The sequence below is a fragment of the Neofelis nebulosa genome, chromosome 13 (assembly GCF_028018385.1).
Source record: "Neofelis nebulosa isolate mNeoNeb1 chromosome 13, mNeoNeb1.pri, whole genome shotgun sequence".
NCBI lineage: Eukaryota > Metazoa > Chordata > Mammalia > Carnivora > Felidae > Neofelis > Neofelis nebulosa.
This window is the reverse complement of record NC_080794.1, coordinates 6,707,026-6,720,137: the sequence shown is the minus strand read 5'-3', so window position 1 is coordinate 6,720,137 and position 13,112 is coordinate 6,707,026. Positions and strand designations below refer to the sequence as shown.

Genomic DNA, 13,112 nt, shown 5'->3' with positions numbered 1-13,112 from the left:
GATCCAGTCCCGAGAATCTCACCTGAGACAGGGCTGAAAATCTTCAGCTCGATAGTTTGGTTCCTTCCCTTTGTGAGGGGCAGGTGTAAAACAAAACGTCTTGATAGACCATGGGGCAGACAAACAAATGGACACACAAATGCCTGCCTGCTTGCAGCATTCGTCCATCTGAAGTGTGGAGGTGGTTGTGGCATTTAGAACTTGTATAGAATCTGCCATTTGGGGAAAAGTATTTTTCCCTGAATTGTTTCATTTAACTTGGGATGCATGTGATCCAGTCTTTCTAAATGATGCTTGAGTCATTGCAGTGTTTAAAGAAGGATGTGAAAGCAAGTAGAAAGTAATTGGAGATCCTCATCTAATGAAGAATGTTGGCAAAATAATTGATGAATTGGATGAGTAGTATATACCACGTGCAACAATGACATATTTAAATGGTATATTTGGCTCTGTATAAATGACGTTTCTGTTTGTAAAATCTCGTGTATTTTTTTTCCCTCACAGGGTAATAAGAGATTTGTTTTTAAGTCGTAATGGAGTAAGTCAAATAATTGAATTAAATTACTTAGATGATGTTCGAAGTCATTCCCTAAAAGCATTTGAAACTCTGATAATCAGCCTAGGGGAACAACAAAAAGATTCTTCAATTCCAGGTATTGATGGGCTAGACGGCGAACAGAAGGAATTGTCATCTTTAAATGCAGGTACTTCCTTTCGTAACCAGCAAGCTTATTCAGATTCTCCTCAGAGTCTTAGCAAATTTTATGCCAGCCTCAAAGACACTTATCCAAGGAAACGGAAGTTTGTTAATCAGGATGTTCATATCAACATGATAAACCTGTTCCTCTGTGTGGCATTCTTATGTGTAAGTAAAGAAGCAGAATCTGATAGAGAGTCGGCCAATGATTCCGAAGATACTTCGGGCTATGACAGTACAGCGAGCGAGCCTTTCCATCATATGCCGCCATGTTTATCTCCTGAGAGCCTTGTCTTGCCTTCTCCCAAACACATGCACCAAGCGGCAGACATTTGGTCCATGTGTCGTTGGATCTACATGTTGAGTCCAGTTTTCCAGAAACAGTTTTATAGGCTTGGTGGTTTCCAAGCGTGCCATAAATTAATATTTATGATCATACAGAAACTGTTCAGAAGTCATGAAGAAGAGCAAGGAAGAAAGGAAGGAGACCTAAATGTACATGAAAACCAAGATTTAAATAGAACTTCTCAATCTGAGATCACTGTGAAGGAAGATCTATCATCTTTGACTATGAAAAGAGACTCCATGCCATCAGGAATGGGTAGTCCAAAACAGAGTGCCGACAGTTTAGGTAAATTAGAGTCACAGCATATCTCTTCCAAAAATACGGGCCATGTTTCAGCTACTGAAGCTGCTCCTGAGGAAGCAAAGGTATTTATGAGTCAAGAAAGTGAGACCTCACTTCAGAGCATACGACTTCTGGAAGCCCTTTTGGCCATTTGTCTTCATAGTATCAGAGCTAGTCAGCAAAAGATGGAATTAGAGTTACCTAATCAGGTAATAACTTGGTCCTTTGTTCAGCTATTATGTAATATATATGTATGTGTATAGAAATACTTTTTTTCTTTTTTTGTTTTTTTCTTAATTTTTTAATGTTTATTTATTTTTGAGAGAGAGAGAGACAGAGTGCGAATGGGGGAGGGACAGAGAGAAAGGGAGACACAGAATCCGAAGCAGGCTTCATCCAGGCTCCAAGCTGTTAGCACAGAGCCCGACATGGGGCCCGAACTCACCAACCGTGAGATCATGACCCGAGCCAAAGTCGGACACTTAACCGACTGAGCCACCCAGGTGCCCTGTTTTTGTTTTTGGTTTTTTTTTTTTTCCTTTTTTTTTTTTTTTAAAGTTCTTTGTTTTTAAGTTTCTCTGTTTTAAAGGTCATTTTGTTTTTCCAAAGATTGTGTTTTGAGAAGCTCCTGTATGGTTAACACAGTACCAGGTATTGGGGAGGACAGAGGAGTACATGACCCAGTTCTTGCCCTCAGGAAGCTTATAGTTTAGTTTGGAATGCAAAATCCGCGTATGTCAAAGTTACCAACCCTGAAAGGCATTAGATATGCATTAAATGTCATGAGTGATCGTGGACTTTGTGTTTCAAAGTTCAAACTTTGCAATCTCGGTGTCATGCTGTCTGGTGCCCTGCTCAGATCCCCTTTACCCTGCTGATGCACCCGTCTGCCATCTGCTACAAGGGCTCACATCTGCACTCATCTCCCAAGGACTGCCCTTGGCTCATGGAGATGCTCCTTCTATAGATGCCTGGGAAGGGTGCCCATAGCCAGTGATGGATGGATGTAGCTGTGCAGAGTGGGGACAATCTTTGTGGTGTAGTTCAGCCTCCAGAGCTTCCGATGGAATTGGGCTGGGGCTCTGCATTTATTCTGAAATGACCTCTTGGCCTGGATTTTCCCCGCAACATAGCCTGCCTCCCTCATGACCTTACAGATTTCTCCTGGGAGCACCTCTCAACTAAAAAAGGAATCCTCAGTTTCAGGCCCTGCTTCTAAGGAAACTTCAAATATGGCAGGTCGCCTGTTCATAACTCATCCCTAACTTGTCAGCCAACATCTCTCCCTACTACAGTCCCTGTCTCCCTATTTCCTCCTGTCTAAAAACTTGCGATGCTTCTACATTGTGAGCAAACTCCTTAGGATAGCACACAAAGCCTTTCAGTGTCTTGTTTCCACTTCCTTGCCTGGCTTCATTTCCTGCCATCCTTCACCATGCTGCCATCAGCCATATGGAGCTAGCCAACAGCTTCTCAAGATGCCACTCTTTAGTAGTACTTCTGTACTTCTGTGCCTGTTTTTCTGCCTAGTATACTCTCTCCCTCTGTATGTGTGCTGTCTACCTCTGTTCTTTATGGTCCATCTCACACAACCCCTCCCCTGGGTGTCCCCTGGGACACTTTTGACAGGTCTCTCAGGCAGCTTCTCTCTTTTTGTCTCTCAGAGAACTTTGTTTATAGCTCTAGTATGGTCATGATGATATCTTGCCAATTTGTATCTGTTTCTTTCTCTGGACGGAGGCAGTTCCTTAAGGGAGAAGTCAGTTTCGTATCCATCTTTATGGCTTCATTGCCTAATATAGGTACATAGATAAGCAGCAAGAGTTTCCTTCAAAGACAGAAGGGAGGGAGTAAAGAAGGGAGAGAGAGGGAGGGATTAGAATATAAGTGCTTCTTTGTTATGGAATCTCTAAGAATAAGGCATTTGTAAAATGTAGAGGTGGTTAATCAAAACTCTGAAGTTTCAACTATTTTTTTTTGTATGTGATATAGTCAATTTATGATACATTGAAATTCAGAATGAAATAAGATGAGTAAAACATTTGATAAATAAGTGTTATTAATTATAACAGGATATTTGTATAAGGGCTGGATATTTAGTTAGTATACTTTCATATCTGCTGCAAATAAATGTACTAATAACTTTGTACATGTTAAGTAAATATTTATTTTGTCATTGTTTAATTTTTTAAGCACGTTATTAATATTCTTAATATCCTTTATTTTACCTTAGAATTTGTCTGTGGAAAACATACTGTTTGAAATGAGGGACCATCTCTCCCAGTCAAAGGTGATTGAAACAGAATTAGCAAAGCCTTTATTTGATGCCCTGCTTCGAGTCGCACTGGGGAATCACTCAGTAGATTTTGACCACCATGATGCTATGACTGAGAAGGTATGGATAACATTCAGTTGTGTTTTTTAGGTATGACTAGCAGAGGCAGACGGGCATGGGATGGGACCAGCCACTGATGAATGTGGTTAGAACACGGCCAGGATCTGGTCATATCTCCTTCTGTGAGTCATATCTCCATCACGTGGGATGGACAGTATTCACTCAGTGCCCCATTTCATGAAAAGCAGGAGAGCAATGTGACGTGCTTGTTTTCATCTAATCTGGCAGTTTACTGACAAATTGCTCTCAGTGAGACAGAAATGTATTATTTGATTTGCTAAGTCTCGCGTATAACCGATAGTTTATTAAATGATCATTCAGGCATGGTGATGACTCAGCTCTCTTTTCTGATCCTATATTGGTACAGTTAATATTTCCAGAACTCTCTATTCACTTTCATTTTAAATCACTCAACATAAAAATGACTAGTACTTGCAAAGAAATTAGCACAGTTTTTCAGTCATTCATGTTGGCATTTTTTTTCTAAAAGAACTATTTTAATATTTTTCCTGAAACCGTGATGCATATTTAGTTTACTTCCCTCTCCTGTCCTGTTTCTTTTACCTTCAATTAATTGGCACCTGTCCTTTATGTAACTTCTCTCTTAATTTCTCAGTCTAGCCATGTATATGACATTTTATTATCTTCTGCCGTAATATTTTACGTTGCTGTTTGTCAGAACTTTAAAAACTTACTGAAGTAGCTACTAATGCCTTCATCATGCTCCTGGATCAGTTGGTTAACTGGAAAATGTTACAATACCTCCTTTAATCTACCTTCTATTAATGTTGCAGTGATAAAGCACTATGAGATTCTGTAAGTGAAAATGTTTTCTAAAGTGAATATCTTAGTAGCATTTTTATGAGAAAAGCAAGATTTCAGGTTGCACTATACTACACAGGAAGTTAATGCTGGATTCTTGATTTCTGAGAATCAAGAATACATGTAGATAGTCTCATTCTGAAATCTTAAAATTAATCCCTTTGAACAATTTTCCTGTCTACTCTGGTTATCTATTTTATGAAACATTTCATTTATAAAAATCCTATGGAAAAATCTTTTTCCATGAACAAATGTGGAAAAATGGTATTTATTTACTAGCATAAAGTTGTAAGAAGTATAATTCCACCTCATTGTGGTTTTTGGTCATTTGCTATTGTACAACTAGTGTGAAATTTCACAGACTTCTTTTTCAGTAAAACTGAAATGACCCATAGCTTACTCTGTTACAGACCCCCATTTTGGAGGTGTTAATAAAGTCCAGAGATTCTGGAAAATCTTGCTGCATGAAATTCATAATTTATAGTGCTTAATATTGATTCCTGAGATTTTTTTTCATAAAGAAAACAGTGAAGCTATCCTCAAAATCACTTTTGAGTAATAAATATTCTATTATTAAAAATGAGCAAATATTACTACTTTTGCCTTCTAACTGCACCAATCTTATAGAGTCATCAGTCTGAAGAAGGATTGTCATCCCAACCTGGTGATTTTTCGGAAGAAGCTGAGGATTCTCAGTGTTGTCTTAAACTTTTGGCTGAAGAAGAAGGTTATGAAGCAGACAGTGAAAGCAACCCTGAGGACAGTGAAACCCGAGATGATGGTAAAAAATCACTGAAGTACTTGTGGTCGGATTTGCAAGTCAGATTATTACTTAGAAAAATGGTTATAATAATACCACCTTGGAATTTTGTATTGCCTTGCAATTTAAAAGAGGCATTGCTACGTTTTATTTGATCTCAACAGTAAATTCTGGCATTTGTATATACGACTTAAAACAGATACATTTTGGTATTACAAACATTAACTGAATGCCTGAGAATACAGGGTAGAGAAAGTCCCTGCTTTCATATATATTCCAATAGAAAAAACAAGCAATAGGTGTCAGAAGTGAACAGTATCAAGAAATAAAACAGGGTGATATGGTAGTGATGGGGTGGTCAGAGAGGGCCTTGCTGAAGATGTTAGTCTATCCAGACACGCATTGACAGGAAGAGCATTTCAAGCAGTTTGTTATGAAGATTAAATAACGTAAGGAATACAGACATCTTTTTGTGAAATCCAAAGATGCTGCAGCATAGACTTTTTTCTTAGTTCACCACATCCCAGCTTGTCCTTAGGATGGAGCTACATTGTACACGATCCTTTGTCCCTGGGGTTAAAACTTGGGTAGAACAACAACACCACAAATGGATGGATTGGAGCCAAGAGATTTCTGGGAAGTCTCTATCTTTCTAAAGTTGGTCTTATGACAGTCCCTTATGTACTGCTAGCCCTCACTAAGTTTATAGTAGCTTGTCCTCCATAGTCTATTTTTTCCTTCCCATTGAGTAAAGGAACAATCACTGATGTCCCACTGAAAGGGCTTGATAGACGCATAGCAAGTATTCGTTCATTCATTTGTGTACCATAAAGAGAGTGAAAACAAGAAAAGCACAGCCACTAATTGAAAGAATATACATATGTGTATATGTATACACACACACACATATTCATATAGCTTACTTGATTTATTAAACTATTCTTGTTTGTTTCCAGTTTTATTAAGAAATAATTGACATACATCACTGTGTAAGTTTAAGTTACACAGCATGATGGTTTCATTTACATCTATTGTGAAATGATTACCACCATAGTATCAGTTAACATCCATCATCTTATATAGGTACAATCAAAAGGAAAGAAGAAAAAATTTCTCCTTGTGATGAGAACTCTTAGGTTCTGTTCTGCTGACAACTTTCTTCCATTATCATACAGCAATGTAGGGGTGCCTGGGTGGCTCAGTCAGTTAAGTGTCTGACTTCAGCTCAGGTCATGATCTCATGGTTTGTGGGTTCGAGCCCCACGTTGTACTCTGTTCTGTTCTGACAGCTCGGAGCCTGGAGCCCGCTTCAGATTTTGTGTCTCCCTCTCGCTCTGCCTCTCCTCCACTCACGCCCTGTCTCTCAAAAATAAATAAACATTAACAAAAAATGTTCATATCGTATAGCAGTGTTAACTATAGCCATCATGTTGTCCATTGCATTCCTAGTACTTATTTATCTTATAACTGCAAATTTATACCTTTTGAATTTTTTTTCCATTTCCCCCTCCCCCCACCTTCTGAGGCAGGGCTTTTGAAAAAATATTGCTTGGGGCGCGTGGGTGGCTCAGTCGGTTAAGCATCCGACTTCGGCTCAGGTCATGATCTCACAGCTCATGGTTTCGAGCCCCGCGTCAGGCTCTGTGCTGACAGCTCAGAGACTGGAGCCTGCTTCGGATTCTGTGTCTCCCTCTCTCTGACCCTCCCCTATTCGTGCTCTGTCTCTCTCTGTCTCAAAAGTAAATAAACGTTAAAAAAAACAACTTAAAAAAAAAAAGAAAAGAAAAAAATAATGCTTTAATGGGGTTGGCTTTACCAGAGTACTAACGTTTTATGACAGACTTCCCCCTTTTTATAGGTTTGTCAACTAGCTCTTTTAAAATATTTGTTTTAATGTTTATATTTGTTTTTGAGACAGAGCATGAGTGGGGCAGGGGCAGAGAGAGGGGGAGAGATAGAGAATCCAAAGCAGGCTCCAGGCTCCGAGCTGTCAGCACAGAACCCGACGTAGGGCTTGAACTTGTCAACCAGGAGATCATGACCTGAGCCAAAGTCTGATACTCAACCGACTGAGCCACCCAGGAGCCCCTCAACTAGATCTTAATTTAAAGAACTCCAGTCCACATAGACATTTATACATTTCTTGACTACGTGAACATTTTTTTTAAAGACCCCAAGCAGTCACTTTTAAGAGCACATCAGTTAAATTTTCCAAAGTGTAATATTTGGTGACAGTGTCTATCTTTCTTATGAAGAAGTCAAAGTATAGGATTCACCCAACCGCTAGCCAAGCCTATTATTTTCACAGATATATGGGCAGGCAAATGAACCACCCTGTGATTTAGGTATTTTGGCAGCAGAAAGTTTGGGATAGTGGTTTTTTCCACTTGTGCCAGAGGAATGTGTTAAATCTGTATCACATGTCTATAAAATTTACTGTTGATATTTGTAATCCTGTTGAAGACCAGAACTACTTTTAAGCCACTCACTCATCTTCAAATATCCACAAGACTTGATTATTCAGGATACTTACTGTAATCAAAAGGCACCCTGTAGGAAAGGGCATCGTGAGAATCTTCTTATAAATAGCACTTTGCCACAAGATCTCCTAAATGTTAAATGAGATTTGAAATATGTATTCCGTGTTTAGGGAATAAAAACAATCTTTTCTTTTCCCCTGTCAGGTGTAGACGTAAAGCCTGAAGTAGAAGTTTTCAGCACATCAGGCAATCCGAAGGACTTACTTGAAAACCTCACAGACGGGGAAATAATATATCCTGAGATTTTTATGCTGGAATTAAATTTGCTTTCTGCTGGTAAAGCCAAACTTGATGTACTTGTCCATGTATTTGAGAGTTTTTTGAAAATCATCAGACAGAAAGAAAAGAATATATTTCTCCTCATACAACAGGTAAAAGATGCATTGAGTTAAATGTGATCAGTATTTATCATGTTCATGCCCCAGTTACTCATCTCTCTATTTTGAACCCAACTTGCCTGAAAATTATTTGAGATGACTACTTAATCTTTTATAATGCCTCAGGTATGTTTTTACCTATGAGTGGTAAAATCTGAAAATATTTTAACTCCATGGTCCTCTAAAGGAGCATAAAAAAATTAACGTCATTGGCTAACTAGTCCTAGTATATTTCTGAGAATGGGTGATAGTTTTAAAATTACATTGAATTTTAATATGGTCACTGTTTTTGAAAAATCAGAAAACAAAAACAGTATAAAAAAATAAATGTATACACCACCTTTAGGTGAAAAGTATGTAATTATATACATAGCATTCTTTCCAGTTATTTTAAAGTATTTATATATGTATATACAGTAAACTGTCAATTTATTATGACATTACAGTTGCTTCATGCTTTCATGAGGTAAGAAATTTAATTTCTTATGTTTTGTTTTTTTAATCTTCAGGGAACTGTGAAAAATCTTTTAGGAGGGTTCTTGAGTATTTTAACACAGGCTGATTCTGATTTTCAAGGTGCGTTGAAACTGTTAGTTTTACACAATAGCTTTAAAATTATTTTGTTGTTATGTGAAATGAAGAGTTGGTAATAATGGCTTTCGCTGGCATAGTGCTCTATGGTTCCAAAAGTAGCTTTATATGCATCATCTCTCTTGTTCCCCAGAAACACCCAATAGAATAGACGTGGTATAAGTATCTTGATTTTGTAGAGAGCAAGCTCTGGATTCCAAGGGACTGAGTGAGTTGTTCAGGGTCGTGTACGTAGAAGTGGCATCACAGCAACGGTAGTCTAAACACCGTGTTGCTGCTTCATCAGATACTGAGTGCCGCTCTCCACTCAGTGCTCTCACAGACGTTTGAGGAATTCATAATGAGTATATAAAATGGTTATATTATATATGATAGATAGAAACCTAGCCTTTAGTTGGAGAAATCTAGATTTTGGTTGGAGAAGTATAACACGCGTGAAACGTTAATTCAGGTTTGTCAGATGTTCCCTCATGATTAAATTCAAGTTACGCGTTTTTGGCAAATAGGCCTCATAAGTTACGTGCCTTTTGCGTGTGTCGTATTGTGGTTTGTGTATCTGTATCTTATTACTGTGATGTTGACTTTGATCGCTTGGTTAAAGTGGTGTCTTGTTGAGTTTCTACATTGTAAAGTTGCTGTTTACTGTGGTATTTGCCAAATAGCTATTTTCTATTCCCATTATTACTTCTATATTTATTAATTGGGATTATACTGTAAAGAAAAGTCTTTCCTCTTCTTCCGTTTACTTGTTTAGTGTATGCGTATGTTTATATTTCTTGTGGTAGACACTTTATTGTGGATCCTTTTGAGCTGAAGACTTATTTCTAGCTTAGCTCTGAGAAATTCTATTATATTACCTTTTAATAACAGTTTTATTGAGATACAATTCATATACTACACAGTTCACCCATCTTAAATATGCAGTTTAGTGTTTTTTAGTATATTCACAGTTATGCAACCATCACCACTTTTTTGCTATTCTGAATAACGCCATGAACACTCATGTACTAGTTTTCACATGGACATGTTTTCATTTCTTTTGGGTCCAGTGGTAACTCTGTGTATAACTAGATGAGGAACAGCCAGACTGTTTTCCAAAGTGGCTGACTTATTTTACATTCCCACCAGCAGAATATGAGGATTCTTGTCTCTTCACATCCTTGCCAGCACTTGTCATTACCTATGTTTTTGGTTATATCCATCCTAGTGGGTGTGACATGATATCTCATTGTGGTTTTGATTTGCATGTTTCTGATGGCTAATGTTGTTAGTCCTATTTTCTTGTGTTTATTGGCCATCTGTGTTTCTTCCTTGGATAGCTTTGGAGAGATTTCTATTCAGTCCTTTACCCATTTTTATTTTGGATAATTTGTGGTTTTAATCATTGAATTGTAAGAGATTTCATGTATTCTGGGTAAAAACCCCTTATCAGAAGTATGATTTGCACATATTTTCTCCCAGTCTTTGGCTTTATCTTTTCATGTTCTTGATGGTATACTTTGAAACGCAAATTTTTTATTTTGATGAGGTCCAATTTATCTATTTTTGCATTTGTCACAATGCTTTTGGTGTCATATCTAGAAAGGTCTAACAGTCACAGAAATTTAGTATTTTTTTTAATTTAAAAAATTTTTTAATTTTTATTTGAGAGAGAGACACTGAGAGTGCACGAGATGGGGAGCAAGGCAGAGGTGGGGGAGAGAGAGACAGACAGACAGACAGACGTCTAAGCAGACCCCATGCTCAGCGCAGAGCCCAACGTGGGGCTCGATCCCACAACCCTGGGATCGTGACCTGAGCCAAAATCAAGGCACCCTGAGACTTAGTATTGTTAAAAATAATTTTCTCCTCTCTGTGTTTTATGCTCTCTTCTTTTTTACATCCTCATTGTAATCTCAGGCCTTCTTGGATTGACTTTGCATTGTCTTAGCTTTCCTCTCACATTATCTACTTCTCTCTTTTTGTGCTGTGTTTTGGGAGATTTCTTCAATTCTATTCAAACCTTTTGTCCAATTTTTAATTTTGGCAATTATCTTGTAATATTTAAGAGCTTCTTTTTGTTCATTTGATTTTTGGTTATTCCATTTTCACATAAGGATAAAATATCTTCTTAAATATATCTGGATGTAGGGGCACCTGGATGGCTCAGTTGGTTGAACACCCACATATCTGGATATATATCTGGATCTTGTCATTAACATCTTAGAAAGATATCTTTCCTACCCTAAATTATTTATGTTCTCTCTGGGGTCAGTTTATCAATTTGTCTTTTATATCTTGTTTTTTCTCTTTTATGTTGCTGATTCTCAAATATTTTTTGAACCTTTTATTGCCCATTTCTATTTAAGAAAGCCGTTGGAGCTAATGATGTAAAAGTAAATTTGCTTTCCTATTTGGCACCTTCCCTGAATGGGCAATCTGTTGACAATCCCTGATGACTGAAGTTCCCCAAATACCATAATAAGGAAATCTTTACTTTGGGGGGCCATTAGGGCCACTATTACCCCATAAGACATTCTGTGTACATTAGAAAAGTATTTCCTCCACACATACGGCTTGTGAATAGTGTCTTCGTGCTAAGAAAAAGTCATCCCTTCATCCAGGCAACACAGCCCAATGCCAGGATGCATGGCTTGGTGAATAGCTTTCGGGTTATATTTTAGTCCCTGTTCTCTCCCTTGGTTAAGCTGCTCGGCCTGTCTGCAGACTGTACTTGGATAACTGGTAGCCCTGGTGCTAACGTCCCACTCTCCAGCTCAGCTTTTGCGCGGCAATCCGTTGAGTTTCTTTCAAGAGTTATCAAGGTGTGGGCATAGAAGTCAAAGCTGAGCTACCTGTGCCCTATATTCAGGGTCAAGGAGAGAGGTAGGTGCTTCCAGACAAACCTTGTATTAATCCCTGCATTTGTAGCCTCATTCTTACTTCCTCTCCAGAATGTAGACAGACAGATTGGCTCCTCCTCCTCCTCTGAGCCGCTTCGTAATTCAGAGAGATTCTAGGCTGCAGCTTCTCTTATCTCTCTGCTCTTGCATCTTCAAGAAATGTTTTTAAGTCTGACGTGCCCCCAGTGCCCACGGACTCCCCCCTTTTATTGCTGTTATGGATCTCTTTTCTTCTTGTAATTCTGTACTTTTAGTTCAGCCAGTTTTCAGTAGTAGACAAAGAAATATAAATACATATCTCTATCCCCTCATTTTGAACTGGTACCTGTCTGTGTTGAACTTAAAAAAAAGTCTAAGCACCCATATATACTTTATTTTGATCATATTACTTCTCCCCTTCCACCCCCCGTGATTATCTAACACTTTATTTGATAGTGTTTTTTAAAATCAGAATCCTAGTTAGGTTCATACGTTACAGTCAGTAGATATGTCTCAACTCTTCTCTTCTGTGGATGTCTACTCTCAGTCCTTGAATTTTGTTGCTGTCGTCGTTAAAGAAGCCAGGTCTTTTATCATGAGGCGTCTCCTGCATTCTGAGTTTTGGTGATTATGTCCCCGGGAGGTTGTTTAACCTGATCCTTTCTCCCTTATATTTCCTTTCACTGGTAGTAAGACCTAGAAACCTAATCAGATTTAGGTTCCATTTTTTTTTTTTAACAAAGTGTTTTAATGTTTACTTATTTTTGAAGAGACAGAGACAGAACGTGAGCAGGGGAGGGGCAGAGAGAGAGGGAGGCGCAGATCCAAAGCAGGCTCCCGGCTCTGAGCTGTCGGCACAGAGCCCAACGCGGGGCTCAAACTCACAAACCGTGAGATCATGACCTGAGCTGAAGTCGCTCACTTAACCAAGTGAGTCACCCAGGTGACCCTACTAGGTTCCATTTTTTGACCAGAATATTTTACAGGCAGGAGTCCGTGCCTCCAACCAGAGGCGCATAATGTCTGGTCGTCTCTCTTGGGGAGGTGCCAGGAGCCATGGATGCTCATAGCCTAGGTGCATAGCACAGTGCATAGCACTGCAAAATGGTAACATGCTGTGATTTCATCTTTGATAAACGGGAATACTTAAAGAAAACTTGCTGTCATCAACTATTTGGTTACCCTGAGATAGAGTTCATAAAGGAAAGGCAGGAGAAATACTTAATTACTTTCCTGTAGTGACTAGTTTTCATAGTTCTTACTCTACAACCTTTCATGGGTTTGTGTTACAGGGTAAAGTCGGTGCTATTTTAGTCTCGTTGCGTCAGTTCGCTGCTTCTACAAAACATGATGCTTACACGTGGCTTCTGTTCTCAGGTTGCACATCAGGGTTATTTCTGGCATGTCTAAAATGGAGATAGTATTTCATTTGTAGGAATTT

General features: G+C 38.6%; 1 protein-coding gene across 7 annotated transcripts in view; it reads left to right on the top strand.

The window, feature by feature from the left end:
- The window catches only part of LYST (lysosomal trafficking regulator), a 250,417-nt gene that overhangs the window by 121,310 nt on the left and 115,995 nt on the right, over positions 1–13,112 (top strand). For all 7 annotated transcript variants that reach the window (XM_058696217.1, XM_058696216.1, XM_058696215.1 and 4 more), the window contains 5 exons: positions 505–1,534; positions 3,559–3,720; positions 5,170–5,323; positions 7,987–8,213; positions 8,729–8,795. In XM_058696217.1, coding sequence (XP_058552200.1) covers positions 505–1,534; positions 3,559–3,720; positions 5,170–5,323; positions 7,987–8,213; positions 8,729–8,795 — 1,640 coding nt within the window. The remainder of the gene's footprint in view (positions 1–504; positions 1,535–3,558; positions 3,721–5,169; positions 5,324–7,986; positions 8,214–8,728; positions 8,796–13,112) is intronic.